Below are 16,919 nucleotides of genomic sequence, written 5' to 3' on the forward strand. Positions count from 1 at the left end.
GCAGATAAGGAGGGGAGGTCCTGCCACAGGTTTTGACTATTGTGTGTGTGTGTTGATACTGGCAAATTCCCACGGTGGTGATAAAACAGAGTACAAAATCGTCCAGCCTAAGGGATTCTCCTTGTCCTGTAGTTAGCAAGGCTACTGATAAARTGCACAGCTGACAACTTCCAGCTTCATTTCCAGTAATAGGAGCTGTTAAAATAAATTCCAGAATGTCATTTTATTGTTTGGCTTGGAGTTGTTTTAAAATTATTTTCTTTCCAGAAATCACCAAACTACGTCTTCAGAGTGCTCAAGATGCAGCACGTCAGGTTGAGATGGAGGTGGCTGTGCTGGAGGAAGAGTACAAAGCCAAGCTCTCAATCTGCAACTCGGAGAAACAGCGCATTGCAGAGCTCTCAGAGGAAATAAAGCACTTAAAGGAAGAGAATATGAAACAAAAAGATTTTTCTGAGCAGAATGAAAAGCATCTGAAAGAAGAAATGGAAAAGGTAATTTGTACTACAGAGCTGTTTTGTGTAGARTTGGGTAAGCTTCAGTCTAGTGGGAAGGCCAAGGGAGCTAGAGGCAGCACTTGCCTTTAAAAGTCCCTGGTTTAGGGACAGTAGCTTCAGCTTTGGAGCTTGCCTGGATAGACAGAAATGTTGGAATATGTCTGTTTTGGTGTAACTCTTGTACCTTAAAGTCCTAGAGTTKAGAGAATCATACCTGGTGCCATTGTTCTTACCTGTTAAATCAGCTGCTTCATCTGAGCATGAACTTAGACTGGATGTTAATTCATTGCTTAACTTGTATATTTGAGTGCCTAAGAGCTTCACCCCTCTAATTCTCATATTTATCAAGTCCTTCTTCCCTCCCTTTTTAAAGAACTATGGTTATGTGTATCCTTTTCCAGGCTTAGAACCTGATGGAAAAAGCCAGAGAAGTTTTTTTGCCTTCTGTCACTGAGCAATCATTTGCTGCYTTAGTTTCTGTTTTTGTGCTGTGTGCTTTTTATGTAGTTTTCATGCTGTGTCCAAGAGCACTGCCCTTGTCATGAACTTGGACACTACACATAAAATACCATTGGAACACAGAAGAAGTTTAAAAGGGATTTTTATTCTTGCCTGTAGCTGTATAAGTTGAAATCTTGAAAAGAAGATAAGTGGCCTCAAGAGAAATCACCGTAGAGTATTATGTTAATTCTAGAATTACCTTAATCTTATCTTCATAACCYCAATTAATTCTTAATAGTGCATTGAATTTAATGCATGTCAATTTATAAATTGTCATTTCAGCCTTACTTTCACTAGGAAGGGTTCCTTCACTACAAGAATTTAATCTTTCCGAGACCTTAAATGCCTGAGAGTGTTCACTTCATTCACTTCAGTTTGGTTTCAATGGTTTATTCTTTTTTCTTTTAAATAATTGTCTTCACAGGTAAAACATRAAATGGCTGAGGATCACAAAAATGAATTAAAAGAAGAAGTCCAGAAAATAGAGACTATGTACAAAGAAAAAGAGAAGAAATGGCAATGTGAAAATGAGGCCCAGAGAATCCTAGCAGAAGAGAAGTTATCACTCTTGCAGATAGAACTGCAAACCAGAGCAGAATCTGAAAAGCAGAACTTACAAAAAGAATTTGAACTCCGTGAAGCTGAAATGATTCAACTTCAAGATCATCAAGCTGCCAGAATTCTGGAGCTGGAGAAGCTAGTGAAGGAGCAGCAAAACAGTTTGCAGCAGCTGGAGGACAGTGTTGCAGGTGGCCATGCCATGCAGCAAGCTCAGCAGCAATACGAAGCTGACCTGGAGGCAGCCAAAGCCCTCATGGCAAAAGAAATTGAAAAAGCCACACTCTGCCTGCAGGAAGAATGTGCACTGAAACTCCTGGAAGCACAAAACAAGTAAGTTTCCCTTAGGARTTTGCTCATTAAAGTTGCTTTTTCTTATTTTAAACTTAATGAGTGAKAGTGCAGGATGGTCACTTGATGGCACTGTCTGACTTACATATGTAAAATTTGCTCTTCCCAAGGACATAATAGACTGCATTGCTGTCTATTATGGTCTGCAGTTGAATTCTGCTTCATGTAAAGGCATTTCATCTAGCCTAGCAAATAAAATGTAGTCAAGTTCTGCCTGTTAAGGTTACAACACAGCTGGAAATCCTATAGCAGCCTTCAAAGAAATGTGTGACAGGAGACATAAGTGGTAAAATTCTCTAAATGTTTTTAAACAATTGGAATGAATGTAAGCAAGCTTTTCCTGGTGAATGAAGCTTGTGCTAACCATTGAATGCTGAGGTTGATGAGGCCCCTTTTGGTATTCTTGAGTTCTGGTTAGGTGCCTGGAACTTCTGTTTTTCTTCCCTTCCTACGCCTGTTGTTTCAAGTGAATTAAGGGAAGTAAGCAAGCACATGTTGGTATTTGCATGCATTGCTTCAGATTTGTCCCTTCTTGCCTCCCTAAACACATGCTCACAGAACAAGACTGGCTAAGTAAATAGTAAGAAAACACTGAAAGCTGCACCTTAACCTTCAGGTAGCTTTTTTTAGTTATTGGTGTCTGCATGCAAAAATACTGTAGTTACTGACTGCAGTAAAATGGCAGCACTTCAGATACTGCATCTTCTGCATCAAGCTTGAAGCAGAACTCAGAGAACAGAGCTTGAAGGAGCCCCCAAGTGTCCCACATGCACTTCCCCAGTGGTTTTATGTCTGTCTTTACAGATGTTTTTTAGAGGTGTTTGTTTTGACAGTTCATTTATTTGCAGACAGCACGTTTGTGATGTAGCAGTGTATACATCATGAGATGCTGTCATGGCAGTACTTGCTCCTCTGTATTTGTAAGTTAATAGGGGTGCTGGTTTCTAGTAATAACCAAACACTTCCAGGTGACATTGCAGACCCCTTCAGTTATGTGGCTATGAAATCATCATTGTGGCTTGCTTTGAATTTAGTTCTGTATTTGAAACATGAGGTAAGAACTCATGGAGGTGAATTGAGGTCTATTTATTTTCCTTGGGTTTTTATTTATTAATTCAATTATTAAAAAACAGTGACTTTTTGACAAAAATACTTAAATTTTCTTGGAAATAATACAGGTTTATGGAGGAACACAAAGCTATGACTCAGAAATTCACAACTGAGCAAGAGATCCTTCTCCAAGAGCTGAAAAAGAAACATGTGGATGAGCTGGAACTCCAAAGTCAGCAGTTACAGGAGAAGCATAAGCAACAGATTTTGTCTCTGAGAGCTGATTTTCAGGCAAAACATCAAGCTGAAATTGAGGCACTTAAATCCACACTGGAAAGTAAACAGCAGACTCAGCTTGAAAATTGTGTTGCTGAACTACAGACAAAGCATCAGGCCCAAATTGATGAGCTGGAGGTTAAACACTTATCAAATCTGGATTCCTTGGARTCTTCCTACCTATCTGAAATTCAGACTATAAGAGATGAACACAGTCAGGCCCTGSAGAAGCTACAGCTGCAGCACAGGGAACAGCTCCAAGAGCAGGATAAAATGCATCAGGCACAACTGCTTCAGGAGATTGAGATGCTGAAATTGAAGCATGCAGAAGAACTTCAGCTTTCCCAAAATAATTTGAAAATTGAGCTAGCTACTGTTCACATGGAAAAGCTTAAAACCATGGYTCTTGAAGCAGAAGAAGCTCATAAGGTGAGTCAGAAAGAAAATCTGGTGTAGGAGGTGAAATTTCATGGTGCTTTGTGTGGGATCACCTTTTCCTTTGTTCTCGGGGGATATTTTCACAACCTTTGTGCCAGCCATACCCATTGTGTGTAGCTGTATCGTGAGCTGAAATAGGAAACTCCAGCTGCTGCTTCCTGCCCAAAATGCTCAGTTTGATGAGCTTTTTATCTCAGTGCGTGGAAAAAGTACAAATGAGGTGAATCTTTTAACATAATTAAGATTGGAGGGTCTCTATTTTGGGGCCCAGAGCTTCTCTTCCTGGTAGAGCTATTGTGTAATTCTTCAGAAAGTAATTAGAACAAAGTCAGTGCAATTCTGGAGGTCAAGCCACATCTCTRGGAATCTAAAAATCCTTCATAATAAGTAAGGATTTACAAAACTTCTACTAGATAAGAAAAAAAAAAAACATTTAAATGGTATAGAGAGTATGAATCTGTATGTGTGCTCATCGTTCATGAGCAATCAAGATTGTATCTGTTTACTTAAAGAGCTTTGATTTGGATTGCAAAGATAATTGTACTTACTTATTTTCCCTCCCTTTTTTAAATKAATGCTTACCCAGGATGATTTGAACACAGCTCTTCGAAATCAAAGGCAGCTGCTGGAAGAAGAAAAACGTCTGGCTCTAGATCTATTACGTGAGGAAGTGTTGCAGATGGAGGAAAAGCATAGGAAAGCACTCCAAGAGCTTCAGGATCTTCATGAGGCAGAACTTAGGAAACATAAAGAAGAGTACTCCAGAGAGTTGGAAGAAGAACTGGGGAAACTAAAAGCACAGCATGAACATGAGCATGAGGTCAGAATGCTGCYAATACCTAAACCCAAAATAATCTATGTTTTATCATAAATTCAGTTTTATCAAGCTTAGAAATAAGGCTATCTATCTAGATGCTTTTTGAATTTTTTTTAATAGTGCCAATAATAAGAAGATACAATCTGACTTCTGTGGAGATGCAAGCAGCTGTGTTATGTATTACATTCATATGGTAGGAAGAGTCACAAACAAAACTATCCAGCTATAACCACAGAAGACATGTTAAGTTAAAATATTATTATAGCTTTATCCAGCTACAACCACAGAAGACATCTTAAGTTAAAATATTATTATAGCTTTATCCAGCTACAACGACAGAAGACATGTTAAGTTAAAATATTACTAGCTTTTGCTTTTTCACTTACTAAATAGTGTTCCAAATAACTCTTAAATCAATGTTTAAAGAATAAATTGGCTCAGGGAGGAAGTTTCATTTGTTTTCTGGGATGTTTTAATGGTTATTCAGTCTTGGAGTCCATCGTCTTAGAAACAAGATTTATGTTTATTCTGATGACTACAGTGACTCTTCTTAGAGAGAATAGTAGAGAAAAAAAGCCCTAAATGAACAAAAATCTCAAACTTTTCTCTGTTATATCTTAGGATAATTGCATTAAATAGAGATGTGTAATGTTTGCTGCCATTTGAATAAGGAAAATCACATCTTAACAAAACATGCTGTCCCTTTGTTTCTCTCCCCTGCTTTCCTCCTTATTTCTTTGAATTTCTCTTAGGGAAGTGTCTGTTGAAAAGAATAACRTGGGAACACTTCTAGTCTGACTTGATGGGCTCGTGAGTACAGGAGATAGTTGATACCTAATGCCTGGTTGCTTCTTATCTATTTTTATCAACCTGCTTTCTTCTGTACTCAGCATGAGGATAGACAGCAGCCYTGTATGACCTTGAGGATTGTGAATGTACTTTTAAAAATTTGGTTGAGCTTCCTGGGTTTAGTCTAGTTTCTTTTTTCCCTACTTCTAACACTGTGGCTAAAATATTTTATATTCCTTCCTTGTYTGCAGCTGTATGCTTCTGCATCAGCCTCTGAAGTAGAATCTGTGAGAACAGCTCTTCTGGCTCAATTTGAGGAGGTAAAATTGAAGCAGCAGCTTCAGTTCCAGGAGGAGATTGAGCTGTTGAAGTGTCAGTCAGAGGTGCTGCTGGAACAGCAGATTGCACAGCTGAAGGTAGGCTCTGGTGAAAATTCACTTCTGGCTATGCACTGGGAGTGTGTTTCACTGAAAAAGAGCAACTGGTATAAGATTTTTGTTCTTCAGCTTCTAAATGGTAGTCTTGARTGAGATCTCTTCTATGCTTCACAATGTTAGAACTAGAAAATCTGCACTGGAAATAAAGCAAAAAAACTGTTCTGTGAGCAGTTGTCTTTACCACAGGGCTGTCTTAATGTCCTGAAGTGGATATAAAGAGGTGTCTTTCAGCCAAAACCGAAAAAATCAGTGGAATATGTTCACTCTAAGTAGCATTCCTGTGTACATGTTCAGTTTGTCATTTGAGAGCTTTTCTTGGTGTCTGCAGAGACTGTGCCCTTGGCCTGTCATTCCACGTCTGCTGCACTGTGTGTATGTGGCAGAAATAAATTCAGTGTCACCTAAGCTTTTACCAAGTGTRTAATGGCAGTGAGCTCTGTCTGTGAGATATTTTGTTGTTACTGTTGTTCTTATTCTCTGCTTCAWTGATTCACTGTGATAAACATAATGATTTTTTGAGATGTTTCCTGCCTCTGGCCCTCTGTGTAGTCGTGAGCACTATTTGACCTCTCTGTGTCTGATGCAGCTGTCTTTTGAAACAGAGGACACAAGTATATCCTGAAAAGCTGCTGCAGGTATATTTGGCACTGCTGTCCTCAGCTGAACCCTGGCCTTCAGCCCACAGAAGCTGGGACTGAACTGAGTATTATGTAGAAACTCCAAAACTGATCCCTGCTTTTTTTTTCTCCTATGCTGCCTTAAATAGAATTTGGGATACCAGAAACTATACTTTTTGTTAAAATTTTGCTGGGGCTCAGTCTCCTGCTGGTACAGATGTCTATGGATTCCAATTTTTTTTTGCCTCATGAACTTGATGAGGGGTGTTTTGTCACAGAAGAGACTGGCTGGATCTCTGCRGTGTCAGACTGAGCTATATTGTGGGCTGATACAGGTTTTTACARCAAGCCTTTCCCTTCCCACTCCTCTGCTGATTATGCAGTTGTCTTCATGCTGACATGTTCCCTTGGTTTCCTCCCTCTGCATCACTTAGCAAACTTGAGGTATTCAGAATTGYTCTGATATAATCTCTAAGTGCTTCTGAGAAGAACAAGCAGGCTGTTTCAGATCTTTCCACAAATGCCATATTATAGGTCAAGGAAAGTCATCCTACCCCAATGTATCTGTTCATTTTAACCTTCCTAGCTGCTAGAGCATGGGGCAAAGACTGGCTCAGCCTTCTGCAAAGGATCCAGAGCAGCTCGGGAATCTTTATTTCTTGCCCTGGGGAAAAAACCTGTTTTCTAGACTTGCCAATGTAAAAAATAGGTGGCCATCACCTTAGAGTGTTATGGTGTTCACAGATAAATTTGTGCCTCATCAGTTCGGAGTACAGAGGGGCAGTCACTGCCCTTGTTCTGCTGGCCACACTGTTTTTGATTTTGATCACAGTTCCAGCGTAATTTTGTTGTTTGAAGGTATTCATGTGTAAGTTACTGTTTATTCTGAAAGGCAAAGTGTGTACTTTTATAGAATACAGAGAAAATAAAGGGGATGTTTGAGGTTTTTCAGGAAGGTGGTGGTGTTTTGGGCCTTTTTATTCTCTCAGTAAATCTGAGTATATGTGATTTATTCAGGATGAATTTGAAGCTGAAAAAAAGGCATCACTACATGACAAGGAGAAGATGTTGATTCAGGAGCGGGAGAAGGCACAGKCTGCTCACCAAAAGGAACAAGAAATGTTATCAGCCCAGCTGCAAGAAARGGCAGCAATAATTATCCAGGTGTGSAGAAAATACTTTAAACCTGATTTTAAATGTGCTTTTGGGGTTGTATTTTAGCACATGACTCTCTGTCTCAGTGTGTCTATAGAGGGCCTGCAGGTATAATTCTTGTGACATTTTAGGCTAGGGGGAAACAGAGTAGCACAAAGAATTTTCTGACTGGGAATGCATTACTGTTTCCAGCTCTTCCTGTAGGACTTGATGAGGGTTGAAAATTCTTTTCTTTCCTTGCAGTTTTCTCCCAAATAGATATTTTGACTTATTTGCCTTACTTACGAGAGAGTTTCTAGCAAACTGTCACTCTTTTGTTTGGCAGCAAAATCTGAAGGTGGGGTGGGGATATACATACAAATACCTATTTATATTTGTATGTAATCATACATTTTAATCAGGTATAGGTATCATCTGAACAAATAAATAAAAGGAGGAGATAAGTAATTTTTCCAGAAACTTGTTTTCAGGTGAAGTTTTATGAAACAAAATAGAGGCAAAATTGTTGACTTTTTTGTGTTGTTGCTCTATTTCCACAGCTGGAAAAGAAAGTGGAGTCTTTAAAACATGAAATAGAGGAAACCAACTCTGAGCTGGAGACACTCGTTCAGCGGCGGGACAGGGAAAACCAAGAAGGAGGGAATTTAGTAGCCTTGTTGAGGTCTGATATTGAGCAATCCAAGGAGGAAAGGTTTGTTCATATTTGGTTACGTAATGCTTAGTGCTTGGGAGGTTTTTGGTTGGTTGGTTTTTTTATTTTTGGGGGTTTTTTTGTTTGTTTTTTTTGTTTTCTCATTTCTCATAAAGAAATGAATAACTGGGCAAAACTAAGCCAGCTCAAAATTACAGTGTAGAATAATGATATATTACTTCTATTTGCAAATTATTTTCATTGTTTTTAAATTATCAACCTATTCTGACATGAAGAGGAAGTTGGGGTTTTTTTCTTGTGCTTTTTCAGTCTGATAAAGACTTTGATGTTTTGGGGTTTCCACTGTCTCTAATCTTGAAAAAGTCTGAAAAGTGGAGAGAGGGTTCTGTGACCAMGAGGCTTTCAGTGCAATTTRGTTTGTTTCAGTGGATTGGTTTGWCATGTCATGAGGATGTGTGCATTAGAGGAGCTGTCATGCTGAATAAGCTTCTAGAATTCCCTCTCTCATCTTTAAGAAACTGGCTTAAGAAACTTAAGTGTTAATCTTAAAACTAAAATATTTTCATAAATAGAAAAAGAGCTTTTGTTGTCAGCTCTGGCAGAGCACCTGTGGTTATTTTGATGTCAYTGATACTATAGTAGTAGATGTATTCTCCTTGCTGGTGCTTCACAGGTGTGGAAAGTTGAGGTGCTTGTGATGGCAGTGTGATCTACCKGTGGAGAGGACAAAGGTGTTTTACTGTGCCAGCTCTTTAAAAATGACCTGGTTGTTGTGAGTCATCTGAATGATATTCACTGATAATTCTACAACCATGGCAGATACCCATTTTAGACTTTCTGATTTGCAGTAGGTTCAAGGTGTCTTTCAAATGAAATGCATGCAATTTTTCAAGTGTTTAATATGGTTTTGTTCTAGGGAAAAACTGCGTGDATCTTACCAGCATGTTTTGAAATTATTTATGGAAGTGGTGAAGGCCACAATTGCTATTGAGGACCTTATCTGTAGCAAGGTTGGTCTTTGCCTTGATGACAGTCTGGCTTCTGGAGATTCTAAAGAAACTCAGAGTATTATGGAAGAAATTAGATTCATGCASTATTTTAAAGCCAAAGAAAGCCATCACCTAGGAAAAAGTGAGTACAAATCAGCAAACCTGGATGTAGTCAACTCAAATTCTTGAAAACTGCTTTTTCATTTCCTTTTGTGTTGGTGAAGATCAGAAAGGGAGTATCTCTTTTTGCAGTGTTTGTGTCTTTCAAAGTTGGTCCACACTTCAGATAGTGTCTACCAGTGTTCTCTCAGTTTAATTCTTTTAATAGTGCAACTACTAAAATATTATTGGAAAAGCCTGAATAGATTAAAGGGCAGAAAATATGAACTTGGTGAAAGCACACTTCCAGGTCCTGATGTATAGCACAATATTCCCACACCTTATGAGAAGCCCTTATGATTTTTCAGTGCTGCGTTGTTAATGTATCCATGTTTTCACCTTGTAGTACATATCCAGGGCCATGTTACTGTCTGATGTCAGTTATCTGGATAACTGGATTGTGACTAGCTGTGGCTTTTCTGTGTTTTTCAATAGCTTCCTTGCTTTCAGTAGAGGAGCTGCTTGATGAAACTCTCACAGAACACAACCAGCTGTCTCCAGGGACTGACGACGTGTCAGAGTTGAGCCAATACTTGTGTGAAAGTGTTTTTGCAAAACCAGAATTGGCGTGTGAAAGTGAAGACACAATACTGAAAATTTGTCATCGTTTGCGCACTGCAGTGGAGAGACTTCTGGAACTGGTTACAGAGTCAACTAAACAAGTAAAGCTTTTTAATCTGTACAGAGCAACCTGGTCTAGTGGAAGGTGTCCCTKYTTGTGGCAGGGGTTTGGAACTAGCTGGTCTTTAAAGGTTCCATGAATTTGTGTTCACTGAAAATGTGCAATCAGTTTTAAGTCTGTGTATTTAACCTTTTAACAGATCTTGTGGGAAGGCAATAAGTTGGTCACCTTCAGTAGATTTAAACTAGGATTTTAAATTCATTTGGTAACTTTAGGAGACAGGAATTTTTTTGAGGTGATTTTATCACACTTCACTTTGATACTTCTTCAACCTTGATAAGTGGGTTCAGGAAAACTCAGTCCAGTGTCAAAATGCTTAGGGAATATGTAGRTAGCAGCAAACAAATATCCTTGTATTTATATGCTGCATTTATTGTGACAAAATGAGATGCACTTAGTATCATCAAAAAACTTGAGTATTTCCATACTGAATTTTGCCTTGTCTAAACTGTAAATCTGGGGTAGATGTACAAGCACTGTATACATTTGAATTTAGTGCAACAATAATTAGTTTGTTGAGTAAGGAAGTCCCTAATTGAAAACATAAAGGGAAAGAACATGTCTGAAATTCACCTGCTCATCAGGTATTTTGTGAAACCCAGAGATACGTGTTTGTGTGAAATGTGTATTCACCATCTTAAAAAATCAATCCTAGGATGAGGTGCATAAACAGTTACTTTTAGGTAGTGATGATGGTTCCACTAAGACATAGCTAACTTGTGGTTAAGGCACTTGCCCAAGCCCTGGCAGATCTAGGTTCTAGGTGACTCTTATCAGCTGTGATCTAGCATACTTTGCTCACTGGTGGTGTACCTTGGAAACCTGATGGTGAATGGACTTCACTGTCTATTAGACCTGAGTGAATCTCTGGAATAATTTAAGTGTAAGGATGCTTTGAATTTCAAGTGACTCAGGCGGTGTCAAGCTGAGCAGTTTAGCCAATAGGGAGATATTTCTTTTTATGCACAGTGAAGAAACTCATGTTCCTAAGCAAGAGTGTCCARAATACTGGTATGCAACTACAGGGATTCACCAAAGGGTCCAGAGCTTTTGGGCAAAGTCAGCTTAGTACTAAAATGAGACATCAAATCTCAGACCTTAATGCATCAATATTRTTAAAAAAATGGATAGGATTTTTATTGAAATGTCTGCAGTATTATTATAGTTCATGTGCATCGGAGGTGTGATGCTGGGGAAATGATTCTCTTGTAGCTGGAGAAGATGCATGAGAACCATGCGCAGTTTGAGGARGAGTTCAGCCGCCGCAATCGGGAGACGGCGCAGGTGGTGAGTCAGCACCAGGAGCTGATGGAGTGTCTCAGTGAGGAGAGTGAGGCCAAGAACCAGCTGGCACTGGAGCTTCACAAGGCTGAGGGTAAAAAAAGCAAATTCATGGAGTCAGGCTGCAGTGTCATTTACTTAGAGCTTGTTCCTCCCAATACCTGTGATGTGCTTTCTGTGTCCTTGGGTTTTCTTGGGCTCTAAAGCTAACATTTGATCTTACTTTCTGGAGATTCTATTTCTTCAGACCTCAGCCCTCAGCAGAGGATGTGTTTTAAGCTCATCCCAGGCCATCAAAGCTTAATGATCCACATTTGGATATAATTTGTGATGTRTCAGCCTCATAAAATCTTAATAATCTTAGAAAGCATTAAGTATTATATTTTATTCCTTACAGTAGTTCAAAAGCCTAGCTGCAGTATAAACTTAAATCATTTTTACTTCTTCCTTTTTACATCACCTTCCATTGTTTGGCAAAAACACCTGGCAAAATTACCTGTATTTTCAAGCTGCTTCTTCCCAATAGATGAATTTGTCTGTGGCTTTATTTGCWTTCTGACTTGCTTCTAGGCATTATTGAAGGCTACGTTGCAGAAAAGGCTGCGTTAGAAGAGGCCTTGAACCTGAAAGAGGAATCTGAGCGTCGTCTTGTTGTGGAGCTGGAGARCATGAGGGAGCGCTTCCAGGAGCTAACCCAGGAGCAAGCAATTCTTGGTGAGGAGAGGATGCAGCACTCCTGGGTGCAAAATMAAGTTATCTCCATCAGGACACATTGCAGTGTCCTTCTATCAGGGGTGAGAGTTTGGCTTGATGACCTAGTGGGCAGCTCAGACTGGTACTCGGGTAAGAGGGACTTCTTGTAAAAGCAGAAGGCTCTACAGACATGGCTTTGTGTCACAATGAAGTTTAAATGCCTAAAGGTAGGCATTCATATGTATTCCACACAAATTTTTAGTCATTTAGAAGGTGGAATGGATCACAATGCCCTATTCTTGTCTTGTACACGTGTCTGTGTTTTGATTTTTAGGAACACCTGTTGCTAATGTAGCACAAAAAGAAGGTCCAGGTTTGTAATGACAAGTGTGGATTTTTTCCTTGCTGTGTTGCTGTAATGCTGAGTGAATGAATTGATAACTTTATTTTAACAGTGAGGAATAGTACTTCATAATTAAACCAAACAGGTTACTTGGTTTATAAGTATCTTGGCCAAAAAAAACCCCAAATTTCTGTGGTGCAAAATTAGGAATACTCAATTCAGAATGAATATTTGAAGGGAAAAATGTGTTTTGTTGTCATCAGGCTTAAAGTGCATTATGCCATTGTCATTGTGTTTACCAGCTTCATTTTTTTTGAGGGGATGGAGTGGGTTGCAAGCTGGCWGTGAGCTTCTAGTGATATAAAGTGGGCTGTCAAAATGAGTGAATTAAGTTAAAGGAGATGGGAAAAAATAAAAAGATTTGAGGTGACATAAAACAGTGAGCTAAAATAAGTACAGCAAGAACAAGAAGGAAGTCTAAAGGAGATTAGAGAAATGTAACTGAACGGATTGGCAGGTCAGAAACAAGTAAAGCAGAATGGTAAGGAAGGCTAGTAATGGAATAAAAGAGGAAACAAAAAATAAGCAAGAAGGGTCCATTGAGTTATACACTGACTTTGGAAGTCTAGTGCTGAAGTCAAGTTTGTATATGCCAAATTGAAAGAGGAATTTTCTTTTTTTCCTCCTAAACTAAAGTCTGAATACTTAACTCCTGAGTGGCTAGCATTTAGCTCTGATAAATTCATGATTGTTTTGTGGTCTACTCAAAATATAATTCTCCTATTGTTTTTAAGATTAATTTRTACACACATATATATTCATAGATTCTTCTATGCATATTTGCTGTCTCTTATTTCTTGACTTTTTCTTTTCCCCCAGAGAGTGTGAGCTGAGTAATCCAAATCACTCAGGTGAATAGAAAGTTATGTAGGTAAATTCCTGTTAGAGTTAAAAAGCTGCACTGAGCTGTCTTGGGCATTACTGTAACTTTATTCCTTCTGTCCATTCAGATCTCCCTCAAACACTATTTTTAATTTAACCTATTTTTGGTAGCCGCCTCACTGTCCTGAAATTTGTTGCTGCCCTCTGAATGARRGGGAATGTAGAACCAAATTGGTTAYGGTGTATTTTGGGATTGACATTCTCCTGGGAGCTGCAGCCCAGCTCTTGCCAGCAGCTCCTTAGAACTTGAGCAGTTGCTTTTGCTGCAAGGGCTGAGTCCTGAAACCCATCCCCTTTTCCCCACCTCAGCCATCTGCAGTACTCTTCCTCAGGTTTGGAACTGTTTGTAGTATGTGGAAAATATGGTAAATATAAACCATATTGTTTGGAGTTGATTGACATGGGCTTATTCCTCGAAAAGCTGACGCCTCCTCCCGTTTTTCATGTGGAGTACTAATGTGAGTAGAATGGCCTTGCTAATTAAAACTCTTTTGGAATGGAGCTTGGCATTTGTTAATGATCTTGGGAGTGGGGAGGAGTGTGCTGGGGCCTTTCTGAAGGGGAATTGCATGATTTGAAGTAGAGTTAATAAAACAGTAGATTTGTCCCTACAAAGGAACAAATCTGTGAGCTGATCATCTATTGGTGTTGCTTGAAATTCTATTTATACGCTTGGGGAACATGTGCTAAAAAAATTTAAAAATTTGTCCAAGAGATTGTGCTTAGAGGTTGCCAAAATTTGATACCTGCTTTCTATAAAATACTGCTGATTCCAGGTAAAATCTGCTTGCCTCAATATTTTTTTCCATTAGCTTGCATTTCTGTCTGAGAAGGTGAAGGTGACTGTGTAGATCAGTGTTACCAAATCAGTATTTTGTTCCTTAAAAAGCACTAGTGCTCCTCTGGAAGCTAAAAAAGAAGCCATCAGCCATGTTTCTCAGCRTATAGCAGGAAAAATTCTTGTTCTTGTTTTCCCAGATGCCAGTTCTTTTCTCTCAGGGTTAGTTTTACATCCATGAGCTTCCTTTGGGTGCCCAAATATCTGTAACATCTGACCTTGCCCTCCTCTCTGCACCATGTATTGGCAAATACACTAGAGTGCTATTTTATTCCCATTATTCCCATCTCTTGCTTGGCAAAACCCAGTTCTTGGCAGAAGATATTCTCTGTTGTGCAGCTATGGCTGGGATTGAATGTCCTAATGGAATTCAGGCTATTGTTGGGGTTTTTTTCTGTGGTTTTTTTCCTATTGTATCACATGATACTTACGATACATGATATAGAGTTCCATAGAGAACCATAGAGTTCCAAGGGGGCTTGGAGAGAAATTAGGGGAGAGTCTTTGCTTCATGCATTCTGCTAGATCTGGAGTTATATCCACAACCCAATGAACTTGTGCTTATTTAAAAATAAAAGAAAAAGTAGGGAGTGTGGCACTGTGATTGTACTGTGGTTATTAACATAGGCTATAATTAGTGCTTGGAGTGAAATGTAATTGGAATGTAGCTGTAATCCACAACAGGATTGCMGTGGAGCTAGAGAGCTCATGGAGTCCATATTTTTGTCCCAAACTTCCCTTGTTTCTCTTTGTCCAGCTTTTTTTGATTTCCAAAACCAGAAATTTCACAGATCCTGTACTTTTTCCATTATCCTCTCCGTGGTGACATTTTCCCCAATGTGTAGTGTAAATGTTGCTGCATCATTCCAAGCCTGTCACACTTTTCCTTTTATGCATGAACGTGGAAATTTTCATGATTTTTTGCTTCATTTTCAAGGGTCTAGAAATGTCATTAAATACCTGTGGATAATGAAGACCTAGGAAAAAATGTAGGTAGGCTGTGGTATCAAAGATTTGGAAGAGGAGCTTGTAATGATGWTAGGTCAGGAATCACTGAGTTGGTCATACTTCAAAAAGGGAATTGTCCATCCTGGAGAAAGGGCTGAATGATTTCTTAAGGTCCTTGTTGGATCACAGACTTACCTTTGACATATGACCAAAAGCATTTAAGGTGAATAATGGAACATTTGGAAAGCACAGTCATGAGCTCTTGCAGGACCTTGCTTTGCTGCAAACTAGACAGGTTTCTTCTCATCCTCGGGTTACTAACTACATTCTCATGAAATTGAATGTGCTTTTCTCCAGGAATACTCACAGTAGAGTCTCAATTTTGGTCTTCTAAACAGTGTATTTAGTGCATCCAACTGATGGAAAATACAGTTTGTAGCTATAAATTMACTCTTGCTAAGTTAAATAATTTGAGCTATGTACACTTTCCGATTTTTGGTGTTTCTTTCCCATTCTGCATGGGGAAAATATGTGCCCTTTTTTTTTCCCAGGTGTTTTCTTTGTAACCTTGGAACTGGACTGATTTTCTGTAAGCATGACTTTTCTCTGGTTTTAATCCCCACTCGGGTTCAGAGAAATACAGTAACTTTGCTTTTTCATARCAGCTGGCTTCAGAGTCAGGCTGGGCATCAGTGGCCCCTGGAAAGATAGACTGGGTGCTGACATGGCAGCAGCAGTGTCCAGCATGGCACGAGGCAGGAGTGATRGAGAAACTGCTCAAGACTGGATATTAGATGTCTAAGAAGGATCTTAGCATGAGAGTTTAGAGGAACTGGGAATTTGGGACAGAAGAGTGGCAAGGATTGACTGTAGAGCAGTGTAGGGTGTCTCTGTCCAAATGCCAAATTTGGCAAATGTGTCAAATACCCAAATTTAATCTCATCTGAAACTTTTGACTTTTGTGCCCTGCACTGACAGCTTTTGTTATTTTTCTGTTCTTACTCAGGTCTACTTAAGGAAGTAGAATTTTTGTCAAAGGAGAAGCTGGAGCTTCAGTGTCAGGCAGAAAAGGACCATTCCAATTTACGCTCTCAGATGAAGGTTTTGGAGGTGGAACTGGAAGAGCAGCTGCACAGTAACCAGGACCTGGCTACACAGTTACTGCAGGTTGCAGAATTAAAACAGCAAATTGAAGTTCTTGAAAAACAGCTTAAAAGTCAGCGGCAGTTCATGGATGTAAGTAAGAGACCACATTTCCATGGGTTTGGAGGTAATAAATTTTCATCTTGGTTTGAGACTTGGAAAGTGGTTCCTAAGATGGGCTATTTTCAGTTTGAAATTGAAATTAAGACTTGAATACCAAGTCTCAGAAAAAGAAGTTAAATTTTTAATTCCTTTTTTGTAGCATTGCAGGGTAATGTTTCYTTTTATTAATTGATAATTGTAGTTTATATGTACGATGCAGTCAAAAAGGTGATTTCTTTTTTTATTTCCCTGTAACTGTAGATATGCTTTCAGGACTACTAGAAGATAGTCCTGATTAATTATTAATAATTAGTTAATTCTTTTTTAAACTAACAGTTTCTTCACCACAAAAACAAACCCCAAGATTTTTTTGTACTCAAGACTTCAAAAATATTTTGATTCTCTCTGGCTGGGCTTACAGGAACAAGCCATAGAAAGGGAACATGAACGCGATGATTTTCAGCAGGAAATTCAGAAATTGGAAGAACAGCTAAAACTGTCAGCAAAATCACAGACTGCAGGACAGTCCAGAGAGCACAGGGTGAGTAAAATCAAACTTGGTGGCCAAAGGAGTTTGTTAATCACAATTAAATACCAAAACTTGTATCTTCTTGGGGGTCTGGCTCTTGGGAGACTTTTTATTTTCTCTCTGTCGCCCAGA

General features: G+C 39.0%; 1 protein-coding gene across 7 annotated transcripts in view; it reads left to right on the forward strand.

Moving 5' to 3' along the window:
• PCNT (pericentrin) overlaps positions 1–16,919 on the forward strand; it is a 61,441-nt gene that overhangs the window by 22,597 nt on the left and 21,925 nt on the right. For all 7 annotated transcript variants that reach the window (XM_057389824.1, XM_057389825.1, XM_057389830.1 and 4 more), the window contains 13 exons: positions 268–494; positions 1,423–1,889; positions 3,086–3,662; positions 4,258–4,491; positions 5,529–5,693; positions 7,349–7,495; positions 8,026–8,177; positions 9,055–9,269; positions 9,722–9,948; positions 11,181–11,343; positions 11,820–11,963; positions 16,020–16,249; positions 16,680–16,799. In XM_057389824.1, coding sequence (XP_057245807.1) covers positions 268–494; positions 1,423–1,889; positions 3,086–3,662; positions 4,258–4,491; positions 5,529–5,693; positions 7,349–7,495; positions 8,026–8,177; positions 9,055–9,269; positions 9,722–9,948; positions 11,181–11,343; positions 11,820–11,963; positions 16,020–16,249; positions 16,680–16,799 — 3,068 coding nt within the window. The remainder of the gene's footprint in view (positions 1–267; positions 495–1,422; positions 1,890–3,085; positions 3,663–4,257; positions 4,492–5,528; positions 5,694–7,348; positions 7,496–8,025; positions 8,178–9,054; positions 9,270–9,721; positions 9,949–11,180; positions 11,344–11,819; positions 11,964–16,019; positions 16,250–16,679; positions 16,800–16,919) is intronic.

The sequence above is a fragment of the Malurus melanocephalus genome, unplaced genomic scaffold, assembly GCF_030028575.1.
Source record: "Malurus melanocephalus ecotype Western Australia unplaced genomic scaffold, MMel_1.1 scaffold_20, whole genome shotgun sequence".
NCBI lineage: Eukaryota > Metazoa > Chordata > Aves > Passeriformes > Maluridae > Malurus > Malurus melanocephalus.